Below are 15,386 nucleotides of genomic sequence, written 5' to 3' on the forward strand. Positions count from 1 at the left end.
AGTTCTCTGTATTTTCTGTGTACATTTTGCTTTTATGGTTAGTTCTGTGGTCCACCTCATGTTAAGTTTTATTGATGATATGGGGTAGAGTTCGAGAATCTGTTCTTCTGTATGGTTATCCATTTGTTCCATCGGTGTTTGTTGACCAGATTACTCTGATGATCATAGAGAAAATTGATCACATTTATGTCAGGCTATTTTTGGACAATCTGTTGTTTCCTTGGACATATTTTAAGTCACATTGACAATACCACTTGGTCTTTGATTATTGTAACTTTATAATACGTCTGGAAGTCATAATATCTGGAAGTCAGTTAGAGCTACTGAGGAGGCTGAGACAGGAGAACTGCTTGAACCCAGGAGTTGAAGGTGGCAGTGAGCACTTTCTTTTCTTTCTTTTTTTTCCAGACAGAGTCTTGCTCTGTCACCCAGGCTGGAGTACAGTGGCATGATCTCAGCTCATTGCAACCTCTAACTCTCAGGTTCAAGCAAGTCTCATGCCTCAGCCTCCTGAAGAATAGCTGGGATTACAGGTGTGCAGCACCACGCCGAGCTAATTTATATATATATATATTTTTTTTTTTTTTTTTTTTTTTTTTTTTTTTAGCAGAGATGGGGTTTCACCATATTGGCCAGGCTGATCTCAAACTCCTGACCTCAGGTGATCAGCCGCAGCCTCCAACCTGCTAGAATTACAGGTGTGAGCCACTGCCCCCGCCTATTTCTAGTAGTTTTAATTAGATATAGTGATTATAATTTTAACCATTAGTAACCTTTTAAGAGAGTAAACTAAAAAGTAGATAGTTGTGAATTGTCTGCTCCATACTAGCATTGTGTAACAGATTAGCAAATGTTATGAATACATCATCTCACAACTCTATAGATATATAGAGTTCCTCATGTACAATTTTTCAGTATTTAACAGATCCAAATATATTTAGTCTTTCTATTCTGTATAAAATTAAAGACCCAAAAGTATGTAAATTTAAACTTATATTCGATAATGAGTGTTTCAGTAGTTTATCTTACTTAGAAACTATATTAACTTAGCATGACTGTTAGGTTGCAAGTTACCAAATAGATTTTGGAAACTGTTTTTAGGCAGATACTATAAAACAACTTTGGAAAAGCCTATTTATAAAACTCTCATTCCACTTATATTGATCTACACATATAGTATTTATTATGTTTGGATTGTTCATGAAAATTTCATCATGCATTGAACAAAACTAGCCATCATCTCAAGTTATTTCCTTGTTAATTATTTTTACAGCACATGCAAGTAAAAGGCAATTAAAAGCAAATCAAGAAAACCAGAAAAGTTAAATACATACATTTGTTTTGTTTTCCTGCTGTGTTTAATGTATGTAAAATAGTGCATATCAGACAACCATTTTTACTGTATGTTTATTTGTGCATTTTTCTTAAGTTGAATTTATAGTTTTTATAGTGTTAAATATACTAATAACTTACTTGACTAGTATAACCAAGTAGACTAAAAATGTGTGCTCAGAGATGCACCTCTTTTTCTTAAACCAACAATATTAAATTCATCTTAGTTATCAAAATTTTATCACAAGTCACATGAACTCAAAAGGCCTTTTGGTTAGTTCCTATATTTCTGGGGGTGTTAGGAACATTTCATTTATATAAACAGTCATTTTTCTCTTCAAACAATTTGAATAAACTCCTTCAAGGGGTTTGTACATTAATTTGGCCGAGTGCTGTGGCTCACACCTGTAATTCCAGCTACTCAGGAGGCTGAGCCAGAAGGATCTCTTGAGGCCAGGAGTGTGAGGCCAGCCTGGGCAACATAGCAAGACCCAGTCTCTGACAAAAATGTATCCCAGTGCAATGATGTGTACCTGTAGGCCCAGCTATTCAAGCAGCTGAGGCAGGAGAATCATTTAAGCCCAGGAGTTCAAGGCCACAGTGAGCTGTGTACTACTGCATTTCAACCTGGGCAAGAGAGAGACCTTGTCTCTAAAGAACTAAAATTTTTAAATAAATAAATAATCAATACCATCTCGAGGTAAGAAAATACCACATATACATTACATACATATATAGACATACACAGGCAGACAGACCCACACAGAGATCTCAAAACTTTCATTCTAAAGCGCCAGGCGCGGTGGCTCAAGCCTGTAATCCCAGCACTTTGGGAGGCCGAGGCAGGTGGATCATGAGGTCAAGAGATCGAGACCATCCTGGTCAACATGGTGAAACCCCATCTCTCATTTTTTTTTTTTTTTGAGACGGAGTTTCGCCCTTGTTACCCAGGCTGGAGTGCAATGGCGCGATCTCGGCTCACCGCAACCTCCGCCTCCTGGGCTCAGGCAATTCTCCTGCCTCAGCCTCCTGAGTAGCTGGGATTACAGGCACGTGCCACCATGCCCAGCTAATTTTTTTTTTTTTTGCACTTTTAGTAGAGACGGGGTTTCACCATGTTGTCCAGGATGGTCTCGATCTCTCGACCTCGTGATCCACCCGCCTCAGCCTCCCAAAGTGCTGGGGTTACAGGCTTGAGCCACCGCGCCCGGCTGGTGAAAACCCCATCTCTACTAAAAATACAAAAAAGTAGCTGGGCATGGTGGCGCGTGCCTGTAATCCCAGCTAGTCAGAAGGCTGAGGCAGGAGAATTGCCTGAACCCAGGAGGCGGAGGTTGCGGTGAGCTGAGATCGCACCATTGTACTCCAGCGTGGGTAACAAGAGCAAAACTGAAAAAAAAAAAAGAAAAAAAAACTTTCATTCTAAAATGTTAGCCAGGAATCAGTAAAATAGTATTATACTATCATCTTTGCTCCACTTTATATTTTTATCTGAACTGTGTTTCTGACACATAGAACAAGTTAAGGTTAGCTGTTCAATATGTGGGCTAATGCTTTTTAGCCAGTATTTGTGGAGGAGATTTTCAGATTTTCGTTTTTCCTGTTATGTAATCTTATGGAAGCAGTGGACTAAATTTTTCTTTCTTTTTTCTTTTTAGATGGAGTTTTGCTCTTGTTGCCCAGGCTGGAGTTCAGTGGTGTAATCTTGGCTCACTGCAACCTCCACCCCCTGGGTTCAAGCGATTCTTCTCTCTCAGCCTCCCAAGTAGCTGGGATTACAGGCACCCACCACCACGCCTGGCTAATATTTTGTATTTTTAGTAGAGATCGGGTTTCACCATGTTGGCAGGCTGGTCTCGAACTCCTGACCCTAGGTGATCCACCCACCTTGGTCTCCCAAAGTGCTGCGATTACAAGCATGAGCCACTGTGCCCGGCCACTGTGGACTAAATTTTAGGTAAATGACTAAGCTATCTGGATGTCTCCAAAGCTTGGCTAAGTGAATAAAATATCCACTTTGTTTCCAGTTAGCCCTTTTTTCCTTCTCAGTCACAGGTAGTTGCTTTTGGGCGTCCCTGAGTCCTTTGAGTGCCCCCAATGTGGGACAGGGCACCTAAAGTTTAAGTGACTGTAGGGGCTAGAGTGGGAAGGGAAAGGTCTGTCAGAGTGGACAGAGTGATCGAGGAGTTCCGAAGGGCCAACTGTCAAAGGATTCAGGGGAACTGAAGGGACAATCAGAGGTTGTGAGAGGAGGAAGGAGGAGTGGAGCAGTGAGAAAGGAGAGGTCTTACAAGAGGCAGTTTAGAGAATCGTTAGTAAAGTGATGCCAAGAAGAAAGGAAGTAGAGGGAGTCGACAGCGCGGATACCAACAGGGGAACATACACCATCAATCAACTGAGAAGTTCCTATGGCAGAAACAGGATCAGAGAGAGGCCTCACAAAGTCAGGAATTTTCTAGCCCTATGAGTCAGGAAGTGAATTCCCACTCAAAATAAAGACCCAGGAAGAAAGACTTCTAGCCCAGCAGTTACCTTTTAAAGAAGCCTGGGCCTCTAACCCAACTTCATTTAAACAAAGGAACCTAGGATTCTAACCCAGCCTCTAGAGCAGGCATCCCCAAACTACGGCCCGGGCCTGCGGGCCACATGCGGCCCCCTGAGACCATTTATCTGGCCCCCCACCACACTTCAGGAAGGGGCATCTCTTTCATTGGTGGTCAGTGAGAGGAGCACAGTATGTGGCGGACCTCCAACGGTCTGAGGGACAGTGAACTGGCCCCCTGTGTAAAAAGTTTGGGGACGCCTGCTCTAGAGTATGCTCAGAATCTCAGGAATCAAAACATTGTACCTGCTTCAATGGGAGTTTGTCCAGAGCAACAGATCAGGAGTCCAACTCACCAATGGGTTCCCAGTCAGTCAGTCAGGAGTGAAGACCAAGGCTCGAAAGATGTGCACTTGGGGTACTGGGTAAGATGTCCAGGGGTCCAATAATGAATCTGTTCCTACAAGCTCTGTTACTATAAATACTAAAGAAAAACATTATCTTGACACTTGTAAGGCAGATGTCAGGGACTGCTACAATGGGGTTTTGAAGTAGTGGGGAGAGAATTGGCTCAACTGTGAATACGGTAAGGAAGAGGGAAAATTTATAGTTGGGAGAGAGGGTCAGTGTTGGGAAATTACTGAGTGGATAGGGTAATCTTGCTCAGCTGATCTACCAGGATTCCTACTTGAAAGCAGGTCATGGTGATGAGATATCACCTGGAGGGTTTGGTGAGGCGAGAGATCAGATATTGCGTGTAGGGGATTCCAGCTAAACCGACTGACAGAGTTCTTGCTAAAACTGGGCCCTTTGGAAGACATGCCCAAGGACTGAGCCTTGTTGGTTAAGGTTTTATGGTGTTGTCCTGAGTCCTGGGATACAGTCTTTACTCCTAAAATGTGGCCCTTCTAGAGTCTCGATGGAAAGACCAAAGTGGTTTTGTTTTGTTTGTTTTGTTTTCATCTAGCCCAGGACAAAGCTGAATGGACCAGGGATTTTTGTTTGTTTGTTTGTTTTTTATAGAGACGGGGTTTTACCATGTTAGCCAGGATGGTCTTGATCCTCTGACCTCCTGATCTGCCCGGCTTGGCCTCCCAAAGTGCTGGGATTACAGGTGTGAGCCACCACGTGCGGCCTGGACTAGGGTTTTTTGGTCTTTTGTTTTGTTTGCCTGTTTTTCCACCCTGCTTTAAAATTTCCAGTGCATTTAAAAATAACAGAAAAGGATTGCCCCATATTGGTTTTCATGAATCCATGCTGAAGTGTACTCTCTTTTAATATCACATTTCCAATTTGCTTATATTGGACCAAAGTTTTAACAAGGTTCCTTTTGGCACAGCGCTGGAATTGTAAACTCTTTCTCAGAGCTAAGCCACCACTGAAATCTTTGCTCAGTTCCTTCAGAGCTCTAGATTTCTTTCCCCTTTAGGCTTCTTACAGTCTTGCCCTGCATCAACATTGTTAACCAAGGCTTTGAGGGTGACTTATGCCAACTTTGGGGCTCTGCTTTTTTGACTTCTCTATTCCCAGATTTTGTCTTCAAGTTACAGTAGCTCTGAGCTCCAACCTCTGATTCCCCAATACAGATGACTGGCTTTCTCTTGCAGATCTACCCCATTTGTGCTGCCTGAACTACTGAGAACATATACCTGGCTAAATGTAGCTCTTACACTGTGTGGTTTCTTTCTTTCAAAGACTGCATCCACTTCAGCTTCTGGCTACTTTTGATCATTCTTTAGTGCCTTCAAATAAGTGGGTTTTTTGTTTTGGTTTTTTGGTTTTTTGGTTTTATCAGCTGGAGGATTTTTTTTTTTTTTTTTGAGACGGAGTTTCGCTCTTGTTACCCAGGCTGGAGTGCAATGGCACGATCTCGACTCACCGCAACCTCCGCCTCCTGGGTTCAGGCAATTCTCCTGCCTCAATCTCCCGAGTAGCTGGGATTACAGGCACGCGCCACCATGCCCAGCTAATTGTTTTTGTATTTTTAGTAGAGACGGGGTTTCACCATGTTGACCAGGATGGTCTCAATCTCTTGACCTCATAATCCACCCGTCTCGGCCTCCCAAAGTGCTGGGATTACAGGCGTGAGCCACCACGCCCAGCCCTGGAGGATTGTTTTGATAGAAACTTCTTTTTCATTATCAAAATCTAGATGTCAGCAGGGCACAGTGGCTCACATCTGTAATCCCAGCACTTTGGGAGGCTGAGATGGGAGATCACTTGAGCACAGGAGTTCCAGACCAGCCTTACCAACATGGCAAAACCCTATCTCTACTAAAAATGCAAAAATTAGCTAGGTGTGGTGGCACATGGCTCTAATGCCAGGTACTCAGGAGGCTAAGATATGAGTTGCTAAAACCCAAGGGTTAGAGGTTGCAGTGAGTCTAGATCATGCCACCTCACTCTAGCCTGAGTGACAGGAAAGATTCTGTCTCCATAAGTCAATCAATCAATCAATCAATCTGGATGTCTAGACCAGCAGTTCTCAAACTTTCTAGTCTCAGGACATATTTACAATCTTAAAGTTATTAAGGACTTAAAAGAACTTTGTGCACATGTATATGGTATTGGTTCAGTAACTGGCTCAAGTCCAGCTGCTCACTGCTCCAGAGGCCAAAAGCATGAGAAGTGAGGAGTGGTGAAAGGAAACAACTTGATTGATTAAATGTTAGCAGATGGGAGTTGGAAAGGCTTTTGTCTCAAAGAAGCCATCTCTGTATTTTGGGCTGAGTGAAGCGGGTTGTGAAGGAAAACGTGAGGAAATACACGGGGTGGTGTAGGAGGGCGCAAGCCTTTGTGTCTTGTTCCGATGGTTGTCTTGAGTAATCGCTCTTCTGTAGGTTCAGTTTGCATCATACTGACTTTGGCCTGACAGTGATGGGCTATTCATAAACCTCCTAAAGTGGGAGGATTCTGCAGCTGGGTCTCTCTACCTAGCTTGTTTCAAAATTGGCCCCTGGAATCTCTAAGCAAGCACATAATTAGATAAGTAAACACTGTTAACACGAAGCCTGGTGAGAGAGTGAGAAACAAAAAGTTTCAAAGTGACTCAAGGTTGAAAGCAAAAAAGGAAAGTTTTAAAATACATTTGAGGCTGGGAATACTTGGTTACACTATTAGAAATTAAAAGAGAAATTTTTAAAATATTCACTAATTAACTCATTTAAAAACTACAATATAAGACACAATAATTCCATTATATGTTTACATAAAGTCATATTTTTTAAAGAAGTAACTGTTCCCTAAAAGAAAAAAATACAAAAGTGGCATTGTTTTACATGACTGAAATTTATTTAATGTCTGGATAAATGGAAGGTTAGCTGATTTTCAGATCTGATTCTGCAATCTATTAAAATATGTGGTTTATATTGAAATAAGATTGAGCCTCCCAAACTCCAAACAGGAAATGCTCCAAAACACGAAAATTTTTGAGCACCTATGTGATGCTCAAAGAAAATACAGAAAATTAGCCTGGTGTGCTGGCGAGTGCCTGTAATCCCAGCTACTTGGGAGACTGAGGCAGGAAAATCGCTTGAACCTGGGAGGCAGAGGTTTCAGTGAGCTGAGATTGTGCCACTGCACTCCAGCCTCTGGGTGATAGAACGAGACTCCGTCTCAAAACAAACAAACAAACAAACAAAAAACAGAAACAAAAAACCCCACAAAAATTAGCTAGGCATAGTGGTGGGCACCTGTAATCCCACCTACTCAGGAGGCTGAGGCAGGAGAATTGCTTGAACCTGGAAGGCAGATGTTGGAGAGAATCAAGATCACGCCATTGCATTCCAGCCTGGGTGACAGAGTGAGACTCCATCTCAAAAAAAAAAAAAATTAAAATTACACTGTGTGCCGGGCGCGGTGGCTCAAGCCTGTAATCCCAGCACTTTGGGAGGCCGAGGCGGGTGGATCACGAGGTCAAGAGATCGAGACCATCCTGGTCAACATGGTGAAACCCCGTCTCTACTAAAAATAGTAAAAATCGGCCGGGCGCGGTGGCTCAAGCCTGTAATCCCAGCACTTTGGGAGGCCGAGGCGGGTGGATCACGAGGTCGAAAGATCGAGACCATCCTGGTCAACATGGTGAAACCCCGTCTCTACTAAAAATACAAAAAACTAGCTGGGCGTGGTGGTGCGTGCCTGTAATCCCAGCTACTTAGGAGGCTGAGGCAGGAGAATTGCCTGAGCCCAGGAGGCGGAGGTTGCGGTGAGCCGAGATCACGCCATTGCACTCCAGCCTGGGTAACAAGAGCGAAACTCCGTCTCAAAAAAAAAAAAAAAAATAGTAAAAATCAGCTGGGCATGGTGGCGCGTGCCTGTAATCCCAGCTACTCAAGAGGCTGAGGCAGGAGAATTGCCTGAACCCAGGAGGCGGAGGTTGCGGTGAGCCGAGATCGCGCCATTGCACTCCAGCCTGGGCAACAAGAGCGAAACTCCGTCTCAAAAAAACAAAAAACAACAACAACAAAAAAAATTACACTGTGTATGTCAAAAACTAAGGCTGGGCTCAGTGGCTTATACCTGTAATCCCAGCACTTTGGAAAGCTAAGGTAGCACAGTTAGCTAATTCCTAGAGATAGTGAATAGCTTGTCAGTGAGCTCACCTTTCATATAAAAACCAACCGATCTCAAGTTCATATCCCATCCACTTCCTTTATCCAGCTCTCATACCCCAGGCCAGTATTTTCTCTGCCCTAAATCACCCAGGGTCAGAGGCTGCCCCAGGAACCCACAGCTTGCCAATACGAGTCAAACAAGCCAGTCCTAAGCTGTTTTCTCTGCCCTGCCTTTCCTTTCCCCCAGAAACCCCCAGGAAGGTTCTGGCCTAAGCTTTCCCCATGCCCCTTTCTGCTTCTTGACCAAACCTGCTGCTTCCCCATGTGGCTCATGTGTAGACTGGTATTCCCCCTCCCCTCAGGAAAGGTACATCATAAAAATGTTCTTTTAATGGCACTAGCTGCTCTTTTGTCACTGAGTCACCACCATAAATTACAATCCATGAGTATAAACGAAACACGTACCATTGCTTTTGCCCCATTAGTGCAAATATAAACACGGAAAAAAAAGACAAATGAAGTATTGTTATTAACGAAAATCATTTTACCCTGCATAAACTCCCCTTTACCCAAGTAAAGGGACTCAAGTACTACGAGTTCTTGAATCACACCTTGGGAAATGGTGGTTTAGATGATGTTGCTCTAGGTGTATGTGTGTGTCACAGGGTCTCACTTTGTCTCCCAGGCTGGGGTACAGTGGTGTGATCTTAGCTTACTGCAACCTCTACCTCCCCGGTTCCCTGCCTCAGCCTCCTGCGTAGCTGGGACTATAGGTATGTGCTACCATGCCTGGCTAATTTTTGTATTTTTAGTAGAGATGGGGTCTCACCATGTTGTCCAGGCTGGTCTCAAGCTCCTGACCTCAGGTGATCCACCTGCCTTGGCCTTCCAAAGTGGTGGGATTACAGGCATGAGCCACCATGCCCCACTGAGATAATACTTCTTTTCTTCTCTTTCTTTAGCATTTCAGTCTTGTATCTTCATCCATTTGTTATAGTCCCCTATTTATAAAAGAGAGCATTCTTTAACCTATCAGAAAAATAAAAATTATTGTTTGATATCTTTTATTCTCATCATTTTCACTTTCTTCTCTTTCTTTCCCTGGGCAATGCCTTATACTTGTTTTCTGCCTGAGTCTCACATCCCATTTTCACCATGAGACCTACCACCAGGTTCCAAAATCCATATGCCTGGAATCAAAGTGATAAATTCAGGATCACGATTTTTTTCCAATAAACTTTTGTGTTTCATATCACAGTGCTGAGCATCATTCTTGATATCTGCCCACCTGGATTTGGGTGGAAATACTAACTCATTCTCATTCTATTTCCCTGAGTACATTTTCACATCTTGTTTGCTTTTATCCCCTTTTGGTACCTTGTCTAGGACAATAGATATTTGTTGACTAAATTAATCTTGTTTCATTAGGCCTCTCATTGGTATCTTTCTGATGTGTCCTTAAAGCATTTTCTTCACTCTGAGCTCTTGACTTTATAATAAAGTCCTGCAAGCTACAATAATCTGATGAATTATCAAATATATTTCCTTGTTTTATATGAATGGCTTTCAGATCGACTTCCACATATATACTTGCAAAGTTAGCCAACTATGAAATTGGAGGGTACAGTAATCCATACAAGACCACCTTTACTTCTGACACCAGCTGTAAGTTTGGGGATCCCCAAGACTGCCCTTAGATTAGGTAATTTTCTTTTTTTTGAGACAGAGTCTCATTCAACCTCCACCTCCTAGGTTCAAGCTATTCTTGTGCCTTAGCATCCTGTAGCTGGGATTATAGGCATGTGCCACCACACCTTGCTGATTTTTGTATTTTTAGTAGAGATGGGGTTTCACCATGTTGGCCAGACTGGTCTTGAACTTCTGACCTCAAATGATCCACCCACCTCAATCTCCCAAAGTGCTAGGATTACAGGAGTGAGCCACCATACCCAGCTAGGTTCAATAATTTACTGAAAAGACCCATGGAACTCAGTGAAGGCTGTTATGCTCACAATTATGGTTTGTTACAGGAAAAAGATTAAAATCCCGTCAAGGGAAGAAGGACATGGGTGGAGTCTGGGAAAGCAGCAAACATGCAGTTTCTAGGAGCATTCTGTCTGTGGAGTCAGAGAAGCAATCCTGGCAACACTGTGTAAGGTTGCATACAGAGTACTGCCAACCAGGGAAGTTCAACCCAGCCTCAGTGTCCAGAGTTTTTATTGGGGCTCCACCAACTAGGCCTGATTACCCACATGGCTGAGCTCAGTTTCAAGTGCCTTAGGAAGCTGAGCTAATGCTTGCTGTATGACTCAAAGTTCTTATCCTAAATCACATTGTTACTGTTTGGCCAGCCAAAGACTCCCTGGCAAACAAATGAACTCCTATTAGCCATGATGACATTCGAAGGGCTTAAAGAGTACCACACTGAAACTGAAGTTAAAGTTTAGACACTGTGTTTGGCAAGGTTAAATTCTTTACCACGCAATATTATGTCATTTAGCTAAAAGATCATGTTTCATTTCCTCCATGAAATACCTTGATTACTGTATAGACTATATCTATTTCTTTTTTATGCATTCCCATTCTACTTAACGTCTATAACATGAGCAAACATGTCCTCTGATATGATCTAGTAATTTGATTCCTAATTCAACATTGTTTTATATGACATTTCTTTCTCCATTTGGTTAATTGTTTCCCCAAAATAAGATCCTCTCTTTTGTCTTTCCTTACTGTAGCTTGTAATGGAGGCCAGGTATTCAGTAGTTATCTTTTTGATTGTCGTACCATGCAAGGAAAATATCTTTCTCATCCATTTAGAAATCATTTACTACTAAGTTCTTTTTAGGTGTACCTGCCAATATTGTATCCCCTAATCTCAGATAACAGTGTGTAAATGTATACTCAGAAGATTTTAGAGAATATTGTCAATAAAATATTGACCTATAAAAACATGAGTTTTAGTTAAGAAAGCAAATATTATCAAATTGTGGACTTGACATAGAATGACCATGTTAAAATCCCAGGCTGTTGGGAAATATTTTGAAGTGAATGTTCCAGACCATAATTATATTACAATTTCAAACAGATGGGATACTGAGAGGCAGAAAAACTATGTGAAACCTTAGTTGGGAGCAGCAGCTCACTTCTGTAACTCAGCATTTTGGGAAGCCAACGTGGGTGGATCACCTGAGGTCAGGAGTTCAAACCAGCCAGGCCGACACAGTGAAATCCCATCTCTACTAAAACATGTTAAAAAAAAAAATAGCGAAATGTGGTGGCACGCGCCTTTAGTCCCAGCTACTCAGGAGACTGAGACATGAGAATCACTTGAACCTTGGAGATGGAGGTTGCAGTGAGCCAGGATTGGAAGGAAGGAAGAAAGGAAGGAGAGAAAGAGAGAGAGCAAGAACTATGTGAAAGCTTTAAGAAAAACTGGCTAGTAGCATATAAGAAAGAAAAAAAAGAAAAAAGACTGTGAAAGCTTTAAGAAAAAATGGATAGTAGCATATAAGAAAGAAAGAACTGTGAAAGCTTTAAGAGAAATTGGATAGCAGCATATAAGAAAGAAAAGGAAGAAAGAAAAAAGAAAAGAAATGAAAAAGAAGGAAAGACTATGTGAAAGCTTTAAGAAAAATTGGATAGCAGCATATACTTGGAGGTGTTTGAAGTTCTTAGGGAGACAGTGTAACTTCAATTAGCAATACTGTTTAGTTTTACATAACCTAGAACTGCACGTAAGTGGAATTGTATATGTACTCTGTTTCATAAAGCTTATAGTCTGCAAAATATTTGAGATTCATTCCTGTTGTCATTGTGTGTCAGCATTGTTTCTTCTTATTGTGAGGTAGTATTCTATTGTATAATACATGACACAGTTTTACCTGTTAATCTTTTCATGGATATTTGGGCTGTTCCCAGTATGGGCCTATTATAAATAAAAATGTAAATCATAAATGAGATTAATTCATCTTTAAATTGCCCTCCCAAATATGTGTCGTAGTAAGGCAACAATAGTAAGATATACAAGAATTTATTTTTTCAAATAGTAAAGATTAATCAATGCTCTGCACATACATTGAATAATCCAGTCCTTTATAGCTCCAATAGGGAATAACAGAATTAAGGTGTGTAACTGTATTGGGAGGAAAACTCAAACCTATTCTTCCCTAAAACTGAAAAAAGTAATTCGGCAAATTGAAAGAATGAAGCTAGAATTGATGGTGAGAACAATTTCATTATTGACCATCTCTAGCAGAATAAATTGATGGCAACAGCAATCAGAATACTACAGTGCCTGGGCACTGTGGCTCACGCCTGTAATCCCAGAACTTTTGGAAGATCACTTGAGGCCGGGAGTTCGAGATCAGCCTGGGCCACATAGGAAAACCTCATCTCTACAAAAAAAATATAAAGATTAGCTGGGCATGGTGGCACACACCTGTAGCCCCAGATACTTGGGAGCCTAAATGGGAGGATTGCTTGAGCCCAGGAGATCAAGGCTACAGTGAGCCAGGATCACATCGGAATAACATCACTGTATTCCAGCCTGGAGGACAGAGCAAGACCCTGTCTCAAAAAAAAAGGAAAAAAAAAAAAGAATTCAAATACACACACACACACACACACACACACACACACACACAGAGAGAGAGATACCAGTGATTATATTCATGTTGGAAATATATTTTGTCTTTTGGTGTATGTTATAATTCCTCATGGGAATATGTTTTCTAGATTCTCTGCTTTCAAGAGAAAATAAATTACAGTTATATGGACAGTTAGGGCCTAGACTATAGACTAATGCTTCTGTAAACACTAAGAAAGGAGCTGGAAAAGTTCATTTACCATGCATAGGCAAAATGGAAGTGAAGAAGAAAGAACTGGAAGCATTCATAGCACTTATTTAGGTGTGAGGGGATAAATGTGTAGCTTTTCATCTCTTTATAAATATTTTTTTTGTCATCTTGCTTACTGTTCAGTACCCTTGGTAGGCTTACTTCAGCAGCTCTGAATCCTCCATGCCAAGGACAATTCCTCTTTCATCATTCTTTCTCTTCTGCTCACTCATCCTTGTTTCTTACACCTTCTCAGTGCAGCTTATATTTATAACATGCCAAAGGTATGAGTGTTTTTTGCTTCTGCCAGTTTTTCTTCATTTTAACAGTGTAGCAAGAAGTGTATTTATGTTTATACATTTTCCCTACCAAGAGGGAATTTATTCTGGCCTTTTTGTAGATCACAGTAGTGAGCTAGTCTCACCATAGTTTGTCTGTATGTACACCCAATCCATAGCATTTATGTGCAGACTTACAGTGTTAATTGTATTCTTTTCTAGAAGAAGATGGGAAAACTGAAGATGTCTTAGTGAAGTTCAAAGAATACCAAGACAGGCATTCTAGATCCCTCATACTTATTAACCACAAAAAACTAATTAAGGAGAGAAGTAATATTTATGGTAAAACACTTACTCTAGGCAAGAACCATATTTCAAAAACAACCCTATGTGAATATAAACCTGATGGAAAAGTTTTGAAAAATATTTCAGAACTAGTCATTAGAAATATAAACCCCATAAAAGAGAAGTTTGATGAGAGTATTGGATGGGAGAAATCACTTCACAATACTAAGCATGAGAAAATTCATCCTGCAGTGAATCACCATAAACAAACAGAAAGAGTTCTCAGTGGTAAACAGGAGCTTATTCAGCATCAGAAGGTTCAAACTCCAGAGCAACCATTTGATCGTAATGAATGTGAAAAATCCTTCCTGATGAAAGGAATGCTGTTTACACATACTAGAGCTCACATAGGAGAAAGAACCTTTGAATACAATAAAAATGGAATTGCCTTCATAGAAAAGTCAAGTCTCAGTGTCCATCCAAGTAATCTTACGGAAAAGAAACCCTCTGCCTGCAACAAATATGGGAAATTCCTCTGCAGAAAGTCTGTTTTTATTATGCCTCAGAGACCCCAAACAGAAGAGAAACCCTTTCAATGTCCTTACTGTGGGAATAGCTTTAGAAGGAAGTCATACCTCATTGAACATCAGCGAATTCACACAGGTGAAAAACCTTATGTTTGCAATCAATGTGGAAAGGCCTTCCGTCAGAAGACAGCCCTCACCCTTCATGAGAAAACACACATAGAGGGGAAACCCTTTATTTGTATTGATTGTGGGAAGTCCTTCCGCCAGAAGGCCACCCTCACTAGACATCACAAAACACATACGGGGGAGAAAGCCTATGAATGTCCTCAGTGTGGAAGTGCCTTTAGGAAGAAGTCATACCTCATTGATCACCAGAGAACTCACACGGGAGAGAAACCGTATCAGTGTAATGAGTGTGGGAAGGCATTTATCCAGAAAACAACCCTCACTGTGCATCAGAGAACTCACACAGGAGAGAAACCCTATATTTGCAATGAATGTGGGAAGTCCTTCTGCCAAAAGACAACCCTCACTCTCCACCAGAGAATTCACACAGGGGAGAAACCGTATATTTGTAATGAATGTGGGAAGTCTTTCCGCCAGAAGGCAATCCTCACTGTTCATCACAGAATACATACAGGAGAGAAATCCAATGGCTGTCCTCAGTGTGGAAAAGCCTTTAGTAGGAAATCAAACCTCATTCGACATCAGAAAACTCACACAGGAGAGAAACCATATGAATGTAAACAGTGTGGGAAGTTCTTCAGTTGTAAGTCAAACCTAATTGTCCATCAGAAAACTCACAAGGTAGAAACCATGGGAATTCAGTAAATAAAACACACACACACACACACACACACACACACACATTATTAGACAAATTAGATGACAGAAATCATTTAAAAATCCAAATTTTTTATTACTAGCTTCAGCAGACAAAAACTTCCTCTGTCCAGGTATTATAAACATTTAAAATCACATTTTCCATTTCAATACATATCTTTCTGTTAAGCGGTAATAAATAGTTGGCC

The 15,386-nt window shown here is 41.3% G+C and overlaps 1 protein-coding gene across 17 annotated transcripts in view; it reads left to right on the top strand.

The window, feature by feature from the left end:
• The window catches only part of ZNF382 (zinc finger protein 382), a 31,328-nt gene extending 16,142 nt beyond the window's left edge, over positions 1 to 15,186 (top strand). For all 17 annotated transcript variants that reach the window (XM_074386493.1, XM_074386498.1, XM_039466188.2 and 14 more), the window contains one exon: positions 13,766 to 15,186. In XM_074386493.1, the coding sequence (XP_074242594.1) occupies positions 13,766 to 15,186 (1,421 nt within the window). The remainder of the gene's footprint in view (positions 1 to 13,765) is intronic.
• The last annotated feature ends 200 nt before the right edge of the window (positions 15,187 to 15,386 follow it).

Source organism: Saimiri boliviensis, chromosome 14, assembly GCF_048565385.1.
Source record: "Saimiri boliviensis isolate mSaiBol1 chromosome 14, mSaiBol1.pri, whole genome shotgun sequence".
In the NCBI taxonomy this organism is placed as follows: Eukaryota; Metazoa; Chordata; class Mammalia; order Primates; family Cebidae; genus Saimiri; species Saimiri boliviensis.